Here is a 20,365-nt window from a genome sequence, read left to right on the forward strand (position 1 = left end):
CTTTATTGCCTTGTATCTACTGAAAGAGTAACTTTCTGAAGCTAATACTTTGGTTATCTGCAGTCTGCCAGCATGTCATAAAGCTCTGCAAGTGGCACCTAGATTGCTCAAATAATAACTGAGTTTTCGAAGTTCAAAGTGTGTTAAAAAATTTAATCGGTCGATTTTGGCTCACTTTCAAAAGGTCATATCTCAAAAGGGATCATTCAAATTTGATTTTTCTCAGCGCCATTGGAAAGAGCTCACCTTGTTTGATCAGAAAAAGTTGTTTTTATTTTGGAGACTTTTGCATTTAAGAACAAATAAATTTATATTTTCTTTAAATTACATTTCTCGACACTGGGACTTAAATGAATAAATGATCAACTTTGATTTACCATTACTCAGGATCTGAGAGACCTGTCATGTTGAAACTTTGTGATCCTGTTCAACTTTGTGGGTACAATATCATAGCTGTAAAACAAAAGGCCAAACTATGGTAAAATCATCATAGTGTCCTGTCAAAGTGGCCCATAAATCTTGTTGTACCAGTTGTACTCTTTATGGTTCCCAAGCCAAATATTTCAGTTCTTGTTAATTCATTTGCTGAAATGTGTTACAAATAGCAATTACAGTTGAGTCTAACAAGCTATAATGTTGGCCCATTCTTGTTGCTGATGGAACTGGAATGACAGAAATAATGTGTTGGTTTGGAATCCAACAAGCATCCTTCCTAGCTGGCCAATAGAATGAATGTGCAGGTCCATTGGGGTGCATGAAACTGACTAAAACATCATTTTCTTCTTCTGAAACTTCAGACACATTACCAATCCACCATTTTCCATCATATATACAGGCAATGTATTGGCCCAGTTTTAAGGCTGTAAGATTTCAAATGAAACTGTTGCTTGACTTTGATCAACATTTGTCACAAAAAAAAAAAATAGTATCATTGTATACTCTTCTAATACAAACTTGCTTTTCATTTAATGGCACAAAATGGTGATTCTCTTTTGTTGCTGATACTGTGCAACCATTTTTGAACCTTGCTTCCTGCTCAGTTTTTAATGTTTCAGTTTCTTCTTTTGAAACAAAAATGAATTGGATTTCTCCGATATTCTTTGTGCAGTATTTAAACAAATCAGTTGGTGTCAAAATCTGGTCCTCAGTTGGTCTTTGAAGGTTTGCTCTTGCTGCCAGGCACTTTACTGTTCCTCCATCACATGGAGATTTTCCATGGCTTGTAGCAAAAAAAGTTCCATTCAGCTGCGATTCCAAAGTCATTTTGATGGTGGCAGAGATTCAGAAAATTTTTGAAGTTTTTGTACTGTGCTGCTGACACATCACTGAAGTAGTAAATGTGTGTGATTTTTTCCAAGGAGACACTTTAGATCTTCTATTAATTTCGCTATAAAAGCATGTACAGAGATTACATCATGTTTCAGGCTGTCACTTATTTTACAGTAGCTGAAGGTGCTGATGTCCAAGTTATTTCTGAGGTACACAACAAATAGGTGTAAAGTTGCTTGGCTGTTATTCCAGTGAAAACCTTGAGCTGCATCCTGGACAATGAAGGAATAATTTTCAGCAAAGTCCATTAATATGATGAGTTCAGTTGGCTTACAGCTTTCTTTTATGCATTTTAGGTGCTTGCTCTGGTGCTTTGCAACATAATGATGAGTGGAAAGTTTGTCAGTTTTTGAAATCAGATCTTCAATAAAATCCTCAGTGGTCATCTGCTTGGTTTCCAATGTATCTCTATCAGTGTGCACCCACTGTTTGAACTCAATGGTATCATCTGGATCACTGTCTTCAAAACTACTGTCTAAAAACTGTTCCAGTAGTTCCTTTCCTGGACAGATTTCACAGTGATGAAGCATGCAGTCCTTGGATTTCAAATCACACACTGTTTTAGCAGTCAGACTCTTATAATCTTCTTTCATTGGAGTGCTTGCAAGCATTGCTTTCACATTTTGGTGTAAAGTGCAAACACAGAGTGGGTTCCTGCAGCACCCACAGTGATGCACCATTTTGGCCTCAGTTCGCAAAATTTGGAAAATCCAATTTCAGGTCCATGCTGAAGTCAATATGCAGCAAACATTTCTTTCAAATTATTCAGTAGAAGGTATTTTTGCATCAAAGCCTTCTTTCCTCCTATTCTAATTGATACACAGTCTCTTTTACATGGACGAATTCAGCTACATTCTTCATTCTGAAAAAATGTTACCACTCTTTCTTTTACGGCATCTGGAATCATCTTGCCACACTTGTTCTTTGGCAGAGCTAATACACCATTTTCTGCCTGTAACTTCCTAGCTGCTTTTACGATCCTCTCTGAAACACCAAATTCTTGCAGTGTCTCTTTTATAGTCCAACTTTGTGGTACTAATGTAAGTATTTGCACTTTTTGAGGCTATCTTGACAATTGCAACTTTTCTTTCAATTATTTAATCAGCTGCTTATAATCTTCACAATCAGGACATGCCTTGCTTGTACTAGGTGTTTGAAGAGCTTTTTGGGTGAATCCTCCAGCAGCAGCAGCAGCAGCAATGTTATTCGCAATTGCCTCTTGAGCTTCACTTACTTTTCATTTTGCGTAACTTTCCACATCCCTTTTTGATACTATCTGAAATTTTAGAGGGGAGACCCCAAAAGTAGATTGACTGGAATTGATTGATACTTCTGGATATGCTACATCTTCTGACTGGTTTGAAGTTGACTGATTTTTCTGCTTTCTTTGCTGAAAATTGTTTTCTGCAAGTTGGACAGATCTTCTCACCAGGTTTCACATTGCTCTTAGTCAAGGCTTGCAATTGTTTTGCTGTTTCCACATTGACAATCCGTAAAACCTTTTTAACAGAATGGTTCTTTGCACCAAAAGGATTACAACAAGATCTCTGTAGAAAGTCATATTTGTCCACAAGTATTGCTTTGTGATGAAAGCATATTTGTGCATTTTCAGTAAGACATATCTCACTTCTTTGGTTTATTAATTCCTGTTGCTCTACAGAACATTCTTTGATTGGAATGAAGCCTTGTTGATGTGTTAGGTTTTAATGAAACCTTGCTGATATCCATTACACTAAAATTAAATTTATGCTTCCAGTTGCAGTTTGTTTCAATATTAGATAAAGTAGAAGTGCTGTATATTTCCAACTGAAAAATATTAAACATTAAACAGTCATAGAGCATAGAGCATGTTACCAAACTCCATTGTTGACACTAAACGACTGGTCTGTCTCCAAAATAAAAACAACTTTTTCTGATCAGACGAGGTGAGTGCAGAGAACTCAGTTATTATTTGAGCAATCTGGATGCCACTTGCAGAGCTTTATGACATGCTGACAGGTTGCAGATAACTAAAGTATCAGCTTCAGAAAGCTATTCTTTCAGTATATACAAGGCAATAAAGTACAGTCAAAATTTGGTATGACAGGATTTATGAGCCACTTTGATAGCACACTATGTTGAATTCACCATAGTTTGACAATAAGTACTACAATTAAGCTATTGTATCCAAAAAGTTGAACAGGATCACAAAGTTTCAGTACAACAGGTCTCTTAGATCCTTAATAATGGTACAACAAAGCTGATCATTTATTCATTTTAGTCACAATGTCAAAAAACAAGCCTTTACAAAAAGGTGGCTAGTGGCCTCACCACACTACTTATGAAGCTGTAATTTGGCAGTGCTTCATGTAAGGTCTATATGTACATCCTGTGAAAATTTCATATGGTTGAGCAAGGGACTCATAGGCCACTTGACATGGAATGACCCGTGACCATCAAAGGCTTTCCAGAATTCTTTAGTCATGCAGAATGCATCTGTATTGTGATGTTTATGCTTAAGTGTGATTGAAAGGTGGGGCATAGGAACACTGTATATCAGTATTTGCTTGACAGATGAAGAGAAAGCGGTTTTAGAAATGAAAAATGGCAAAGAATGGTTTTATAGAATAATGGGCAAGTAGAACTCCCACTCTCAGGGTTCTGTACAAACTTAATTATATTTATTGACTGTTCATCCAGTGTGGGAATCAAGAATCTAGATAATTTTTGCTTGATATTGATACTGGCCAGGTATTGCTTTTGGGAATTCAAAGAGTTTAAATAATGTTTTTATTTTGTGTTTGAAGTCAGATAACAAATGACAAAAGAAATAATTTTTGTGTGATATAAATACAAGTTAACACTATTTGCATTTTTTCCTGTAGCTGTTTTGTGAAACCTTGTCTTTCATAATTCTTGGTCAAAAGGAAGTACCCTACAGGTTTGATGACCTTGAGTTTGCAAGTATCAAAATATGTGACAAATGTCCCTATCTTTTGTTTGCTTTGACTTAGAAACTGCAATATTTACATCACTAAGGGTCGATGGACTTTAATTTGTGGCATAAACTTCAACTTGATATGTCTATACCCATTTCTGAGTAAAAGGGTTTCTGACTGACTGTACCGAGCATGAAGACTTACGAAAAGATAATTTTACAGAAAATCAAGAACAAGATAGAACCACAATTAGGAGCCAACAACAAGGTCTTTGGTGTGGAAGATTAACTATAGGTCCCATATTTACAGCTAGATGGGTTGTAGAAAAGAGATGGGAATTTGTGAAAGACATTGTACTTTCATTCATAGATTCAGAAAAGGCTTAAGACACAGTTAGAAGTGAAGAAAGATGGCAAGTTTCTAATAGATTGGAACTGTCATAAGGTATGCAACTCAGAATTGTAAACATATATAACAAATTCCTGAATTGGGTCATAATAAATGACAAAAAGTCGGAATGGTTTAGAACAGGCAGAGGAGTTTAAGGAAGTGTGCTCTCAGCTGTGCTCTTCAGTATTTGTAGGGCAACATCATAAGGAAAGTTCAGCAAGGATTAGATACAAAAATCATAGCATGTGCAGATGATTTGATGATGTGGGAAGACAATGAACAAAAATTGGAATAACTAAATACCTGATAGAGGATAACTGGAAAAGCAGGCATGAGAACAAGCTTAACAAAAAGTGCGGTAATGAGAAAATTGGCAGGAAAAATGAAAAAATCGAGAATGTATGTTGTAATAGGTGGAGTAGATGCTTTCAGGTATCTAGGAAGTAAGTTGATGAGGAAAAAAAAGATCAAGGAAGAAATTTCAAAGAGGATAGAAAATTGCTCAAAATTGTGTATTTGAAATAGTTAGTAACTGGAAAATACCTGCCAGATTTTATATCATGGCCTACAAATAGTATTATCTAATAATTTTGACCTGTGGCTCAGAATGTTGGACCTGGGACAGAAAGCTCCGAATAAAATTTAAGTGGTAAAAGTGTGCTTTCTACAAGGGAACTTGGTTAAGGACAGAGTAAAAATGAAACAATGCAAAACGTGATGCTGATCAATCCACTAAAAGAAACTCTTCAGAGAAATAGACTGAAATGCTTTGGTCTTGTTAAGAGCTTGGGAAAAAGAGAACTAAGTAGAACTCTGGAAGAACAGAAGCTGAGAGAAGACCAATTGGAAGACAACGAAAAATATGGAGAGATCAGTTGAAGGATGATGTATGTGCTTTGAACAGGACAGAATTATAGGATGTTCTAGATGATAAATTTTAGAAGACAAGAAAATAGTTGAGGAGGCTTTGTAAACGACTTGCATAAGCTGATAAGTCTCAGGAAGAAGAAAAAGATGGAATTGGAAGCATTATAGGTTATAGTAAAATGAGCATTTGACATTGCCTTTAACACCTACAGCTGTGTTTCTTTAATAAACATATGGTCAGTGTAAGATGAAACTAGTATTACTGTAGATATTTGCAAAGTGAGAAGAGTTTGTTAGAAAATAAGTTAGATCAAACCAAGAGGTGTAATAGTATGAAATGATTTGACAAATGCGTGCTTGAAATATAATAGGATAAAAATGGGACTGGGTGAATGATCACTTAGTTTCAGGCCAGTAGCTTTCAAGAATAGTTGTCCCCATAAGGCTTGGAAGTGATATTTACCCAGCATTACAATATAAATGTGTGGCAAAAGATGACAATGACGGCGATTCTCTGGATGACCTATGATGACACAAGAATGAATTATCTTTACTTGTCTGACATAATACTTTGTGCCAGTTTCTAATGGAGATATTAAAATAAAGAAACAGGCAAGTATAAATCTCATTCCAAACAGAAATGCTGTAAGATCACTTACTGTATTGATTGGGTGCAATGATTTCAGGCAAGACATTGGGCATTTTCATCAAATCTAAGAGATAACAAACACTATCATTGGTGTATCTTGTCAATGTATAAGGGGAGCATAGTTTTTTCCCCAATTACAAAAAATTGTTGTTTTTAAATGGATAACTTCCACATGTGCTCCGTCTGTTGCCCTTGCAGCAGCTAGGTGATACTCAGTGTCTCTACATGACTTCACCAACATCTCTTCCATAACCATATCGTCGTCCATTCCAGGCCTATCGCTTCTTGGCTTGTCGCCAACGTTGCCAACCTATCATGAAACCACAAAACACAATGCATTATCTTCTGCATAGATGCCATTGGGACAGCAGCATACTAGGGGAGGAGAAGGGGGGGGGGGGGGGAGAGAGAGAGAGAGAGAGAGAGAGAGAGAGAAAATGAATTCATTAATTAATCCACCATTTGTAGCAAACCACTCAGGTGCATCTAGTGTAGTGCCGTAGAAATAGATTTTTGTAATCTGTGAAAGGCTTTATGTTCACCCTGTATATTGTATGATGACTTGCTGCATATTTGGGAATTTTGAAACCCTGAAAACAAATGCTGGTTTTTATGTCCAATAATTAAAATTTTGTTTCTTTGTACTTCTTTCTGGTTTGCTGCCTCACTCTCCCTGGTAGCACTCAGTAGCTGATGTGAAATGAAGGGGGCAAAACTGGCTTGTAAGAAGTTACAAAACAGTTGAGATTGGCTACAGAGATAATATATCTTTTTCTAGAATAAAACTTGGTTTGCACAGCAAAATTCTATATTATTATTCTTTCCTCTTCTGGAAGGAAGAAAGTGGGTGGGGGGGAGGGGGGGGGCAGGGCAGTCTGTTCAGTTGTTTTACAGTACCAATAAGAATGGCTTGTTGAATAAAATGTCAGATTATTGGATTATTGCTATTATGATGCAAAAACAAAGGAAAATGCAGACTAAGTGAATCTTTGTAACAAGAACTTAACGAACTCTGTGGTCAGACCTGCACACAACATGCTGCGGACTGATCACCAGGTCATCATTAGACAATGATATCTCTGAATGTGATGAGACAATCATTTTCCCAGCTGTTTATAACTTCATGATTTTGGATTCATCACCTCCTCAGGCAGTCTTACAAGGTCAAGTGCACCCAGTTCCAGTTTTACTGCCAATGAAAAAAAGAATCACTGGCAGTACTGGGACTTAAACACAGATTTTTTTTTCAAATGGCAGTTACATATTCTGACAGTTCAGCTACTGTGTATGTTCTCAATAATGAAATTTAATATTGCTCAGAAAGGTAAGCTGCATTTGCCTTATGTTTTCAGAACAAGATTCTCATGTATCGTATTTATTTAGGTTGGCGGCAATCGAAGAGCAAGAGAATTTTTTGAATCACAACCAGACTGGGATGACAGCATGTCAATCCAAAGACGGTACAATACGAAGGCCGCTGCTCTTTACAGAGACAAAGTAAGTCATGCACCACATTGTTGTGCAGTGTTTCTAAAGTGAGTGCACCATTGTATTCCATGTTTGTTAATCTTTCCATTAACTGAAATTTCTTAATCCAAAATGATGATGCAGATTGTGATTTACATGAAAGTATGTGTGCAAAAGGTAGGAAAATGGTGGTAAGTGGGAGCTATTAAAACTTAACGCAGTGTGTTAGAATGCCATGTGTACTCAAAACAGCAAACATGGAGCTGTATTTCCTCTATGGCACAATTACTTCTATGAATTCACAATCAACCCTAGAATTCTTTCTATCACTTCCCTCTCCTCCGCCTCTCCTCCGCCTCTCCTCCGCCTCGGCTTTAAACTGTATGGTTTGTGCCTACGTCCGGAGACGGACGCTCGTAAATGTAACGCATTCTTCGCCTTCTCTGCTTGTATGTCTTCATCCTTCCTTTGCCCTTCCGTTGCCCTTCTGTTGCCCTTCTGTTGCCCTTCTGTTGCCCTTCTGTTGCCCTTCTGTTGCCCTTCTGTTGCCCTTCTGTTGCCCTTCTGTTGCCCTTCTGTTGCCCTTCTGTTGCCCTTCTGTTGCCCTTCTGTTGCCCTTCTGTTGCCCTTCTGTTGCCCTTCTGTTGCCCTTCTGTTGCCCTTCTGTTGCCCTTCTGTTGCCCTTCTGTTGCCCTTCTGTTGCCCTTCTGTTGCCCTTCTGTTGCCCTTCTGTTGCCCTTCTGTTGCCCTTCTGTTGCCCTTCTGTTGCCCTTCTGTTGCCCTTCTGTTGCCCTTCTGTTGCCCTTCTGTTGCCCTTCTGTTGCCCTTCTGTTGCCCTTCTGTTGCCCTTCTGTTGCCCTTCTGTTGCCCTTCTGTTGCCCTTCTGTTGCCCTTCTGTTGCCCTTCTGTTGCCCTTCTGTTGCCCTTCTGTTGCCCTTCTGTTGCCCTTCTGTTGCCCTTCTGTTGCCCTTCTGTTGCCCTTCTGTTGCCCTTCTGTTGCCCTTCTGTTGCCCTTCTGTTGCCCTTCTGTTGCCCTTCTGTTGCCCTTCTGTTGCCCTTCTGTTGCCCTTCTGTTGCCCTTCTGTTGCCCTTCTGTTGCCCTTCTGTTGCCCTTCTGTTGCCCTTCTGTTGCCCTTCTGTTGCCCTTCTGTTGCCCTTCTGTTGCCCTTCTGTTGCCCTTCTGTTGCCCTTCTGTTGCCCTTCTGTTGCCCTTCTGTTGCCCTTCTGTTGCCCTTCTGTTGCCCTTCTGTTGCCCTTCCGTTGCCCTTCCGTTGCCCTTCCTTTGCCCTTTTCTCCGCTGCGGCGTTTGAGACCTCTTCTTTCCTTTCCCTTTCTTTGTTTTTCCCTTTTCTTTCTTCCTCCCTGTGCGTGTCTGAAGGCCGACCCACGCATTTTCGTGCGTAGCCGGTGACGGGGTAACGTGTAATTCCCCCCCTGGTAACGGCCAGGCCCAGGGAGGGGTGATTACCCGAGCTGATACCTTCCGAAAGTACCGATTGGTCCCTCCGTCCGTTTCTCGGGAGGTGTGACCTGAGGTGTGAACAATCACCTAAGGCGGGAGTGCCCTCAGAGAGGGCCCCCACAAGGGAGGAGCGCGGCATCGGAGACGCCAGTAATCATGGGGGATTCTTCCGCAATGGTTTCCTCCCCTTCCACTATGTCTGCTCACAAGCGTAAGTTCACTGAGTCTCAGCCAGACAGTTCTTCCATCGTTGCCACAGTTCCTTGTTGTTTCTCGGTCTGCTGAAGGTCATGACTTCTCCACGGTCAACCCTTTCATTATTCAGAAAGGTGTCGACGCAATTGCAGGTCCTGTAAAGTCTTGTTCCAGATTACGGAATGGCACTTTGTTGTTAGAAACAGTCAGTGCCCTCCAGGCACAAAAATTGCTGCGTACTTCACTTCTCCACACCTTCCCTGTCCGGGTGGAACCGCACCGTACGTTAAATTCCTCGCGTAGAGTCGTTTATACACGCTCCCTCGATGGATCGCCTGAAGACTAAATTCAGCACTACCTGTCTGACCAGGGCGTAACGGCTGTTCATAGAGTTATGAAAAGGGTTGACACGAACATCATTCCAACCCGCACTGTCTTCTTGACATTTGACAAAGTTCAACTCCCATCCAAAATCAAAGCAGGCTATGAGATAATTTCCGTTCGCTCTTACGTCCCAAACCCTACGCGTTGCTATCGGTGTCAGCGGTTCAATCACACCAGCCAGTCCTGTTCCAATCCGGCCAAATGTGTTACGTGTTGCAAGTATGCCCATGAGGGTGCTTGTCCACCTCCATCCCCTCTCTGCATCAACTGTATGGGTGACCACGCTGCTTCCTCTCGAGATTGCCCCATTTTTAATGACGAAAAGCTCATCCAGGAAATCAGAGTGAAGGAAAAGGTGTCGACCTTTACTGCTCGAAAATTATTCGCCAGTCGACAGCCCACCGTGCCTCAGACAGGAAAATACAGCACTGTCCTTGCTTCTCCTCGGCCAACAAAGGAGGCGGCCACGCAGACTTGCGACCTCACCTCACCTTTAGTGCCACGGTCGTCAGATCGGCCAGCGCAAAGATTGCCCGTTCAACCTCACCACTTTCACCTGCTCACCCTTCATCGGGTTCTGCTAAATCTTGAGCCCAAAAGTCAGACACCAAGACTTCGAAAAAAGAGTATAGTCGTGAAGATTTTTTACATACCCCAACTTCACAACCATCGGTTCCTCCTTCATCTAAACATCATATTTCCAAGAAGGCTAATAAGAAACCCAGTTCATCTCCTTCTCCGCCAAGGCGTGTCTCATCTACAGCACCACCTGGTGGAAATCGCCCTCATCCGTCTTCTGTGTCGCTGAGGCGCACTGCTGGCGGCAGATCGCTGGTGGCAGGAGCTGCTCCTGAGCAACCTATGGATCAGGATCTTCTGCCTTCGGCTGAATGCCATTCCATGCTGTCAGTCGCAAGCTCTGAGCAGTCGTTGAGTTGATGGCAACCTTGGTTACATTCCTCCATTTTCTGTTCACCCTATGTCCATTATCCACTGGAATATCTGCGGCGTTCTAGCCAATCGGAATGAATTGTCGATCCTCTTACGATCCTACTTGCCGGTCATCTTCTGTCTTCAGGAAACAAAGCTGCGTCCCCATGACCGCTTTGTTCTCCCCCATTTTCAGTCCGTCCGATTTTATCTCTCCTCTGTTGAAGGCACTCCAGCATATGGAGGACTCATGATTCTTCTCAATGATACTCTCCATTATCACCCAATCCCCTTAAACACTTTCTTCCAAGCTGTCGCTGTTCGTCTTTCCCTTTCTGGATATACCTTTTCTCTTTGTACTGTATACATTCCATCGTCCACACCAGTGGCACGAGCTGATCTTCTTCATCTTCTTGGTCAGCTTCCACCCCCCTATTTGCTGGTTGGGGACTTCAATGCCCACCACCCGCTTTGGGGATCTCCACATCCTTGTCCATGTGGCTCACTATTGCTAGACGTCTTCCACCAAGTGGATCTAGTTTGCCTCAACACTGGGGTCCCTACATTTTTGTCTGCCTCCACGACAAATTTCTCTCATTTGGACCTTTTGGTCAGTACTGTTCAGCTAGCTCGGCGCTTCAAATGGTTCGCCCTTGATGATACACACTCGAGTGATCACTTTCCATGTGTCCTTAGACTGCAGCCTCAACTGCCCTATATGCGCCCGCGACGCTGGAAGTTTGCGCAAGCCAATTGGACACTTTTTTCGTCTCTAGCGACATTCGATGACCGTCACTTTCCTAGCGTCGACGATGAGGTCACACACATTACCGACGTTATTCTTACAGTTGCGGAACGTTCAATAACACACACCTCCAAATTGCCCCGGCGCCCCCCAGTTCCTTAGTGGAACGAGGCATGCCGTGACGCAATACGTGAGCGGCGACGTGCTCTTCGCATTTTCCGCCACCATCCTACTTTGGCCAACTGTATCCGCTATAAGCAGTTCCGAGCGCGATGCCGTCGTGTCATCCGCGATAGCAAGAAGGCAAGCTGGAAATTCTTTATTAGCTCATTTAACACCTTCACTCCCTCCTCGGAAGTTTGGAGTCGGATTCGATGGTTATCAGGCGCGCCTAGTTTCTCCCCGGTCTCTGGGCTCACTGTCACGCGTGATACGTTTGTGGACCCCGTCGCAATTTCTAACTCCGTTGGTAAACACTTTGCTGAGATTTCGAGCTCTTCAAATTACCCGCCAGCGTTTTTCTCGAAGAAACGTGCAGCGGAAGTGCAACCTCTTGCTTTCTTCTCTCAAAATCGCAAAAGCTATAATACTGTTTTCTCCATGCGGGAACTCCAACATGCACTCTCTTCTTCTCGCTCCTCCGCCCCAGGACTGGATGGTATCCACATCCAAATGTTGCTGCATTTATCAACACATAGTCTGCATTACCTCCTTCACCTTTATAATTGAATTTGGACCGACAGTACTTTTCCCAGACGATGGCGGGAAGCTATCGTCGTTCCTGTTCCGAAACCTGGAAAGGACAAACATCTCCCCTCTAGCTATTGCCCCATTTCTCTCACTAGTAGTGTATGTAAGGTTTTGGAGTGTATGGTGAATTGCCGTTTAGCTTGGTGGCTGGAGTCCCGCAGTCTTTTAACACCTGCCCAATGCGGTTTCCAAAAGCATCGTTCTGCAGTTGACCATCTTGTTTCTCTCTCCACTTATATCATGAACAATTTTCTCCGGAAACGCCAAACAGTAGCAATATTTTTTGATCTGGAGAGAGCATACGATACCTGTTGGAGGACAGGCATTCTCCGCACACTGTTCTCTTGGGGCTTTCGAGGTCGGCTGCCCCTTTTTCTTCGCGAATTTATGGCAGAGCGCACATTTAGAGTGCGGGTGAACACTACTCTCTCCCGTACTTTCTCCCAAGAAAACGGGGTACCCCAGGGCTCCATGCTGAGTGTTGTACTGTTTGCCATTGCCATAAATCCGATTATGGATTGTCTCCTTCCTGATGTCTCGGGCTCCCTCTTTGTGGACGATTTTGCGATCTACTACAGCTCTCAACGGGCCAGCCTTCTTGAACAACGTCTTCAAGGATGTCACGATCGCCTCTACTCTTGCAGCACCGAAACCGGCTTCCATTTTTCTCCCAGTAAGACCGTTTGAGTTAATTTTTGGCGACGTAAGCAGTTTCTTCCACCCTCCTTACATCTAGGACCTGTCAACCTTCCGTTTTTGGACGTCGCTAAATTCTTGGGTCTTATGTTTGACAGAAAACTGTGCTGGTCCTCCCACGTATCCTATCTTTCGGCTCGCTGTCTGCAATCCCTCAACACCCTCCGTGTCCTGAATGGTACCTCCTGGGGAGCGGACCGAGTGGTCCTTCTCCACCTCTATCACACCTTAGTGCGCTCGAAATTGGACTATGGAAGCATAGTTTACTCCTCTGCTCGGCCGTCTATTCTTCATCGTCTGACTCTATCCACCACCTTGGATTACGTTTAGTGTCTGGAGCTTTTTACACCAGCCCTGTGGAAAGCCTTTATGCTGAGACTGCTGAACTTCCGCTGTCCAATCGGCGAGCAGTCCTTCTGCGTCGTTATGCTAGCCATCTGTCTTCCATGCCTGCTAATTCAGCCCATGACATTTTTTTCGACGCCTCCTTTGATGTAGGGTATGCAGGCCGCCTCTCCTCCCTACTACCACCGGGAGTCCGCTTCCGTCAACTGCTCCATTCTCTTTCCTTCCGCTTTCCTAAAACCTTCTTGACAACTTGGGGTACAGCACCACCTTGGCTCCGTCCCCGGATCTGCCTGCTCCGTGACCTTTGTCAGTTTCCCAAGGATGGTACCCCTTCACTTGTTTATCGTCGGGCATTTGCTGCTCTATGTGCACAAATGAAGGAAGCCACATTTATTTACACTGATGGCTCGAAAACATCGTTAGGTGTAGGGAGTGCCTATATTGTTGGCAACACCCCAAATCAATTTCGGCTTCCCGACCAGTGTTCGGTTTATACTGCGGGGCTTTACGCTGTTCTCCAGGCTGTCCACTACATCCGCCGCCATCAGCGGGTACAGTATGTTATCTGCTCAGATTCTCTCAGCTCTCTCCTCAGTCTCCAAGCTCTTTAACCTGTGCACCCTCTGGTCCACCGGATTCAGGACTGTCTGCACTTGCTCCACCTGGGGGGCATCTCAGTGGCGTTAGTCTGGCTCCCGGGACAAGTTGGTATCTGTGGCAATGAGGCGGCCGATATTGCGGCCAAGGCTGCAGTCTCTCTTCTTCGGCCAGCTATTCGATCGATTCCCTTCGCCGTTCTACGGAGCATTTTATGTCGTCGTGTTGTTCTTTTATGGCACGCACATTGGTCGACACTTCCCAATAATAAATTGCGGGACGTGAAAGCTCTTCCTTGTGCTTGGACCTCTTCCTCCTGAACGCGTCGTTGGGAGGAGGTAATTTTAACTAGACTCCGGATAGGGCACTGTCTTTTTAGCCATCGACATAGTTTAAGCGGCGATCCTCCCCCACTCTGTCCCCACTGCTCTCAGCTTTGTACGGTAAGACACCTTTTAATTGAGTGTCCCCATTTTACTCCGTTACGCGCCTGTCTACAGCTGTCGCCTGATATATTGTCAATTTTAGCAGATGACACTCGCTCGACCAATCGCGTTCTCGAGTTTATTAGTGCCAGTGAAATGACGTCAGTCATTTGAAAATTTTTTTTTTTTTTTTTCTTTTTCTTTTTTGGGCTTTTAGTTTCTCCAATTTTTTGAGTTTCATTCCCACTGCTGCTGGTTCCCATTTTCGGTTTTTACTGTTTCCTATGTCACGGACCGGGCGCTAATGACCATAGCAGTTTTTCGCCCTAAAAAAAAACATGTGGTTCATGCACGATGGAGCTCCTGCACATTTCAGTCGAAGTGTTCGTACGCTTCTCAACAACAGATTCGGTGACCGATAGATTGGTAGAGGCGGACCAATTCCATGGCCTCCATGCTCTCCTGACCTCAACTCTCTTGACTTTCATTTATGGGAGCATTTGAAAGCTCTTGTCTACGCAACCCCAGTACCAAATGTAGAGACTCTTCGTGCTCGTATTGTGGACGGATGTGATACAATACGCCATTCTCCAGGGCTGCATCAGCACATCAGGAATTCCATGCGACGGAGGGTGGATGCGTGTATCCTCACTGACGGGGGACATTTTGAACATTTCCTGTAACAGTGTTTGAAGTCACGCTGGTACGTTCTGTTGCTGTGTATTTCCATTCCATGATTAAAGTGATTTGAAGAGAAGTAGTAAAATGAGCTCTAACATGGAAAGTAAGCATTTCTGGACACATGTCCACATAACATATTTTCTTTCTTTATGTGTGAGGAATGTTTCCTGAAAGTTTGGCCGTACCTTTTTATAATACCCTGTATTACTACTTGCTGTGAAGAAGGTACGTTAAGTTGCAGATGGCACAATTAATACACTTACGTAAAGATTTTGGCCACAGCCTTTATCAGCAAAAGAGAAACACACACAATTCAAACACACAAGCAAGCACACCTAATGCACACATGACTGCCAACTCCAGCATCTTGAGCCAGAGATGCTGGAGTTTGTGGTCATGTGTGCATGAGGTGTGCTTGCTTGTGTGTATGAATGGTGTGTTTTTCTCTTTCGTTGATAAATGCTGTGGCTGGAAACTTATGTATGTATCCTCTAGTTGTGCCTTTCTGTAACTTAACATGTCTTCTTTGTGGTAAGTAGTCTTTTCCTACATTGTGGTTATTCCTACCTGGCATTTCCATTGTTTGGTTTGAATATCATATTTACTTACACCTCCTTAAGGACACAGGGTCTCAACAATATCGTCTTGTTTTTACCAGAAGAATCACATACCTATTTTGTGCCCAACCAACTTTTTCCCAGCCCTGTCATTTCATTCAAAGTTTTTGCATGCACTTTAGTGGTGAAGGTTAGATGTGTGAATTTTTGTAGGCTGCAGATTGTGGTTCGGCTGACAGAAACAGTGTGGGGTTAGTGCATGCCTGGAAATCAGTCAGTTGCCACTGTTGCTTGTTCATGTTGGTAAACGCATTGTCTCTCTCATGCTTTTCACATAACTTGGATGAAGTGATGCATGAAATTGACTGGCTGGTGAATAAATTGCAGACTGTTCATTCCATTCAACAGGTCAGTATAATTCTTCATTTCACTGAGGATAGCAATGTCATAAGTGAATCTTATCATTCACATTCTTTCACCCTGAATTTTAATCCCAATCTTGAACATTTCTTTTATTTTTGTCATTGCTTCTTTGATGTATAGATTGAACAGTAGGTGCAAACTACTACATTCCTTTTAATTCTTGATTTTCTATTCTTATTGTTCCTTCTTGGCTCTTGTACATATTGTAAATTATTCATCTTTCCCTATATCTTACTCCTATTTTTCTCAGAGTTTCAAATGTCTTGCACATTCTTCATTGTTCAGTGCATTTTTGAGGTCAACGATTCTATGAATATGCGTTTATTTTTCTTCAGTCTTGCTTCTCTTATCAATTGCACTGTCAGAACTGCCCCTCTGGTGCCCTTATATTTCCAAAAGCCAAATTGTCATCCAACATATCCTAATTTTCTTTTCAATTCTTCTATGTATTATTCTTTCAGAAACTTGGATGCATGAGCTGTTGAGCTGATTATGCACTAGTTCTGGCACACCTCCGCCTTTTCTACCTTTGTGATAGTGCAGATGATCTTTTTCGGAAAGTCTAATTGTATGTCTCCAGACTCAGATTCTACACAACAACTTGAGTAGTCCCTTGATTATCACTTCCTCCAATGATTTTAGAAAGTCCCAGTGAATGTAATCCATCCCTTCTTCTTTATTTGATTGCAAGTCTTCCATAGCTCTGTTAAACTATGCCTCCAGTACTGGATCCTCTGTCTTCCAGATCAGCACCTATTTCTTCCTTGATCACATCATCAGATAAGGCCTCCCAGTTGCAGAGGTCTTCAATTTACCCTCTGCACCTATCTGCTCTCTCATCTGTGGCTTAAGAGTGGAATTCACTCACTTCCTTTTGATATCATGGAAGGTTGTTTAGGCTTTTTTTATATGTCGAATCATTTGTTCTCACGATTATGTCCTCTTAGATTTCTTCGTATTTTTCCTGCAGCCGTTTCACATTGGCTTCCCTGCACTTGCTGTTTTTAATTCTTAAGTGACTTGTGTTTCTAAATTCTTGTACTTCCCTGAACATTTTTGTACTTTCTTCTTATCACAATCAGTTGAAGATTTTCTTTGGTTGCCCAGGGCTTGTTTACAGTTATCTTCCCTGTACTAATGTCTGTATGTCCATTCCCATTCAGCTGAACTGCCTTTGGTGGTATTCATTATTGCAGTACTTATAGCGTTAGAGACCTTCAAATAAATCTCATCATTAATTCACTACATCAGTATCCCACTGATTTCCACATAGATTCTTCCAGGTGAGTCTCTTAAACTTACTACTAAATTGTGAGCCAAGTCTACATCTGCTCCTGGGTACACCTTGCAGTCCAGTATCTGATTTCAGAATTTCTGTCAGAATCTTCCCGTGTCTCTTGGCCTTTACCAAGTATACCTCCTTATCTTGTTATTTTTGACAATATGTTCACTATTACTTGCTGAAATTTATTTCACGGCTCAGTTAGGCTTTCTGCACTCTCATTCTTACTCCCATATTCCAGCTGTCCATGATAGTTTATCTCCTCCTCTTACATAGTGAATTATCCTTTCAGTATCCTCATATACTTTCTGTCTTCACATTTTGCATGTGATGTTGGCACACATATCTGAACTACTATTGTAGGTGTTGGTTTGCTGTCAATTCTGATGAGAACAACCTTATCACTGAACTGTTTGCACTAACTCATTCTCTGCCCTGTTTCCCTGTTCATTTTCAGTATTCATAGTACAGCATAAATCCTAACATAAACCTCAACATAGCAAAGTCAGTTCATTTAACAATATAAAGTAAAGAAAAATGCTTAAAATTCTCCCTTAGAGGCACATTTTTGTTTTATCGCACATTAATTTACTTTGTAGTTTTTAGACTGTATTAATACATTCAGTGGTATCTTTCCTATAACAGTCCCATAGCTATACACAATCCTACTTTCACATTTTACTGCCAGTCTTAAATGAGTTGGCAAAACAGTGTAACATTTTAACAGAAACAATAATAGCTCTGCTTTCATGTACATCAGTTAGTCTTTACCTTAATGTAATTGAAAGACCAAAATTGCAAATTTTCTTATTAGTATCAAAATTTCACAGGAATCAACATTATTTAATATGTTACCACTAATGTTTTCCCAATTACTTTTAAATTGTGTACAAAATTCATTAAGATATTTCTCTCACCAGTCAAGCTGCACTTGTTTAAAAAATTGAGATAGTCTTTCCCAAACATTCTTTACATATGAGAGGACTTAAAGAAGCCAGCTGCACATGTTGTTCCACACTAAGAACATTGCACAACAAGAAAGCTCATTGTCAGAAGAGATTACATGTTCTTGGTTTCTTGCTGACAGTTCTGCTTCATCACGGATAAGTTACATCACAGTGTGGACATCAGATGGCGTGCCAGCTGGAAATATTTTCCAAATATGAAGTACACAGGACAATGCATATCATGTGAGCAACGTATCTTAGTTTCACATTGAATCCCCCAGAAATTCTGGCAGTCCATGGATCAAATGCAGTCTCATGTCCAGCCACAATCAAATGGTGCAGCAATTTGACCAAGGCCACATATACTGGAGAGGAAGTCCATAGACATTGACCCCAGATGACAGTGTTCATGCAGATGAACTGATGATGCCCAGCAATCACAGAATTTCTGATGATGAGGGTGTTAACACAGCCTTTCTCAAATGGCTCTACAGCCCAGGAGCAGATATCTCTCATTGAGATCTTTGAGGAATTGAACGATTGGTAGAACGTTCCTAATATGTACAACACCGCAGAAGGCACAATAATAATGCAACCCAGGGTAAACAATGCAGAACAAATTTATTAGTGAACACTTGAACTCAGGTCTCGTCCTTGGAATAAGTTTTTAGATTGACAGTATGTAATCAAGTCAAAATTGCACTTGAATGGCACAATGATTGTTTTGCTGATGGCCCCAAGAAATTTCAAAATTAATTGCCGAGTTCACTTTGAAATGAAAAAATTAATAACTCGCAGTACTATGACAGACAATACCAAAGTCCACACCATGCTGCTGGTGCAGAGGTCATTTCTTGGCAAAGCCTGGTGATGGCACTGGTTGCTCCAAACAGAGGATGTTTCTGGTTGGAATACAGTATCACAGGTCCTACTGATGCCTTAACAATACTGACTGACCTGCTACTGGTGTCAGCATTTGGTCCAGAACTCATTAGGAATGGACTGCCTGTCACAGCCCGGGTGCCAGCTGAAATACTGTGAAGGTACCAGGACATAGCTGGGTCTGTTCACAACCATGTGACCCAATGGAGGCAAGTAGTCCATGAGACCAGGGACATCTTGTAGTGATGATGCTGCCACCTGCTGGTCTGGCAGGCACACGGAACCTTATGGCTGTTGTCTGCTGGAGTGTATCCTGTGGCTTTGCTTTGTTGGCCATTCACATTGATACTGATGTCTGACTAGTTGCTATGTGAGAGGTGAATGGCTGTGGTGTAGCAGTTCTGATCACTGTTTACAGAGACCTGGTGATGTATGTTGAATAGTGTCACTTTTGAAGTGCAGTGCAGTATTCAATAAAAGTTACCGTACTTTTTCAAGTTCCGTTGTACAATAAATTTTGAATAGTCTGAAAATTTATCTGTTTTTGACAACTTCAGTATTACCTTCCACTTTCCTCTAACAGATATTAGTCTTGTTTTTTAAGACAGTTTTATCTCATTATCGATGTGACCTACTTCACTCAGAACATCGACTTCTGCATACCATTAGATAAATTAATTACATCGTAACCTCACATACACTATGTGATCAAAAGTATCGGGACACCCCAAAAAACATGTTTTTCATATTAGGTGCATGGTGTGGCCACCTACTGCCAGCTACTCCATATCAGTGACCTCAGTAGTCATTAGACATCGTGAGAGAGCAGAATGGGGTGCTCCGCGGAACTCACGGACTTCGAACGTGGTCAGGTGATTCTATGACACTTGTCATATGTCTGTACACAAGATTTCCACACTCCTAAGCACCCCTAGGTCCACTGTTTCTGATGTGATAGTGAAGTGGAAACATGAAGAGACACATACAGCACAAAAGCGTACAGGCCGACCTTGTCTGTTGACTGGCAGAGACCACTGATAGTTGAAGAGGGTTATAATGTGTAATAGGCAGACATCTATCGAGACCGTCACACAGAAATTCCAGACTGCAAGTACTATGACAGTTAGGTGGGAGGTGAAAAAACTTGGGTTTCATGGTTGTGCGGCTGTTCATAAGCCACACATCACGCCAGTAAATGCCAAATGACGCTTTGCCTGGTGTAAGAAGCATAAACATTGGACAATTGAATAGTGGAAAAATGTTGTATGGATTGACAAATCATGGTACACAATGTGGTGATCCAATGACAGGGTGGGGGTATGGTGAATGCCCGGTGAACATCATCTGCCAGCATGTATAGTGTCAACAGTAAAATTCAGAAACGATGGTGTTATGGTGTGGTCGTGTTTTTCATGGAACAGGATTGCACCCCTTGTTGTTT

The 20,365-nt window shown here is 42.0% G+C and overlaps 1 protein-coding gene across 3 annotated transcripts in view; it reads left to right on the plus strand.

The window, feature by feature from the left end:
• Window positions 1-20,365, plus strand: part of LOC126156205 (ADP-ribosylation factor GTPase-activating protein 1-like) — a 102,103-nt gene that overhangs the window by 10,913 nt on the left and 70,825 nt on the right. For all 3 annotated transcript variants that reach the window (XM_049916291.1, XM_049916290.1, XM_049916289.1), the window contains exon 3: window positions 7,537-7,650. In XM_049916291.1, coding sequence (XP_049772248.1) covers window positions 7,537-7,650 — 114 coding nt within the window. The remainder of the gene's footprint in view (window positions 1-7,536; window positions 7,651-20,365) is intronic.

The sequence above is a fragment of the Schistocerca cancellata genome, unplaced genomic scaffold, assembly GCF_023864275.1.
Source record: "Schistocerca cancellata isolate TAMUIC-IGC-003103 unplaced genomic scaffold, iqSchCanc2.1 HiC_scaffold_1106, whole genome shotgun sequence".
Lineage (NCBI taxonomy): Eukaryota > Metazoa > Arthropoda > Insecta > Orthoptera > Acrididae > Schistocerca > Schistocerca cancellata.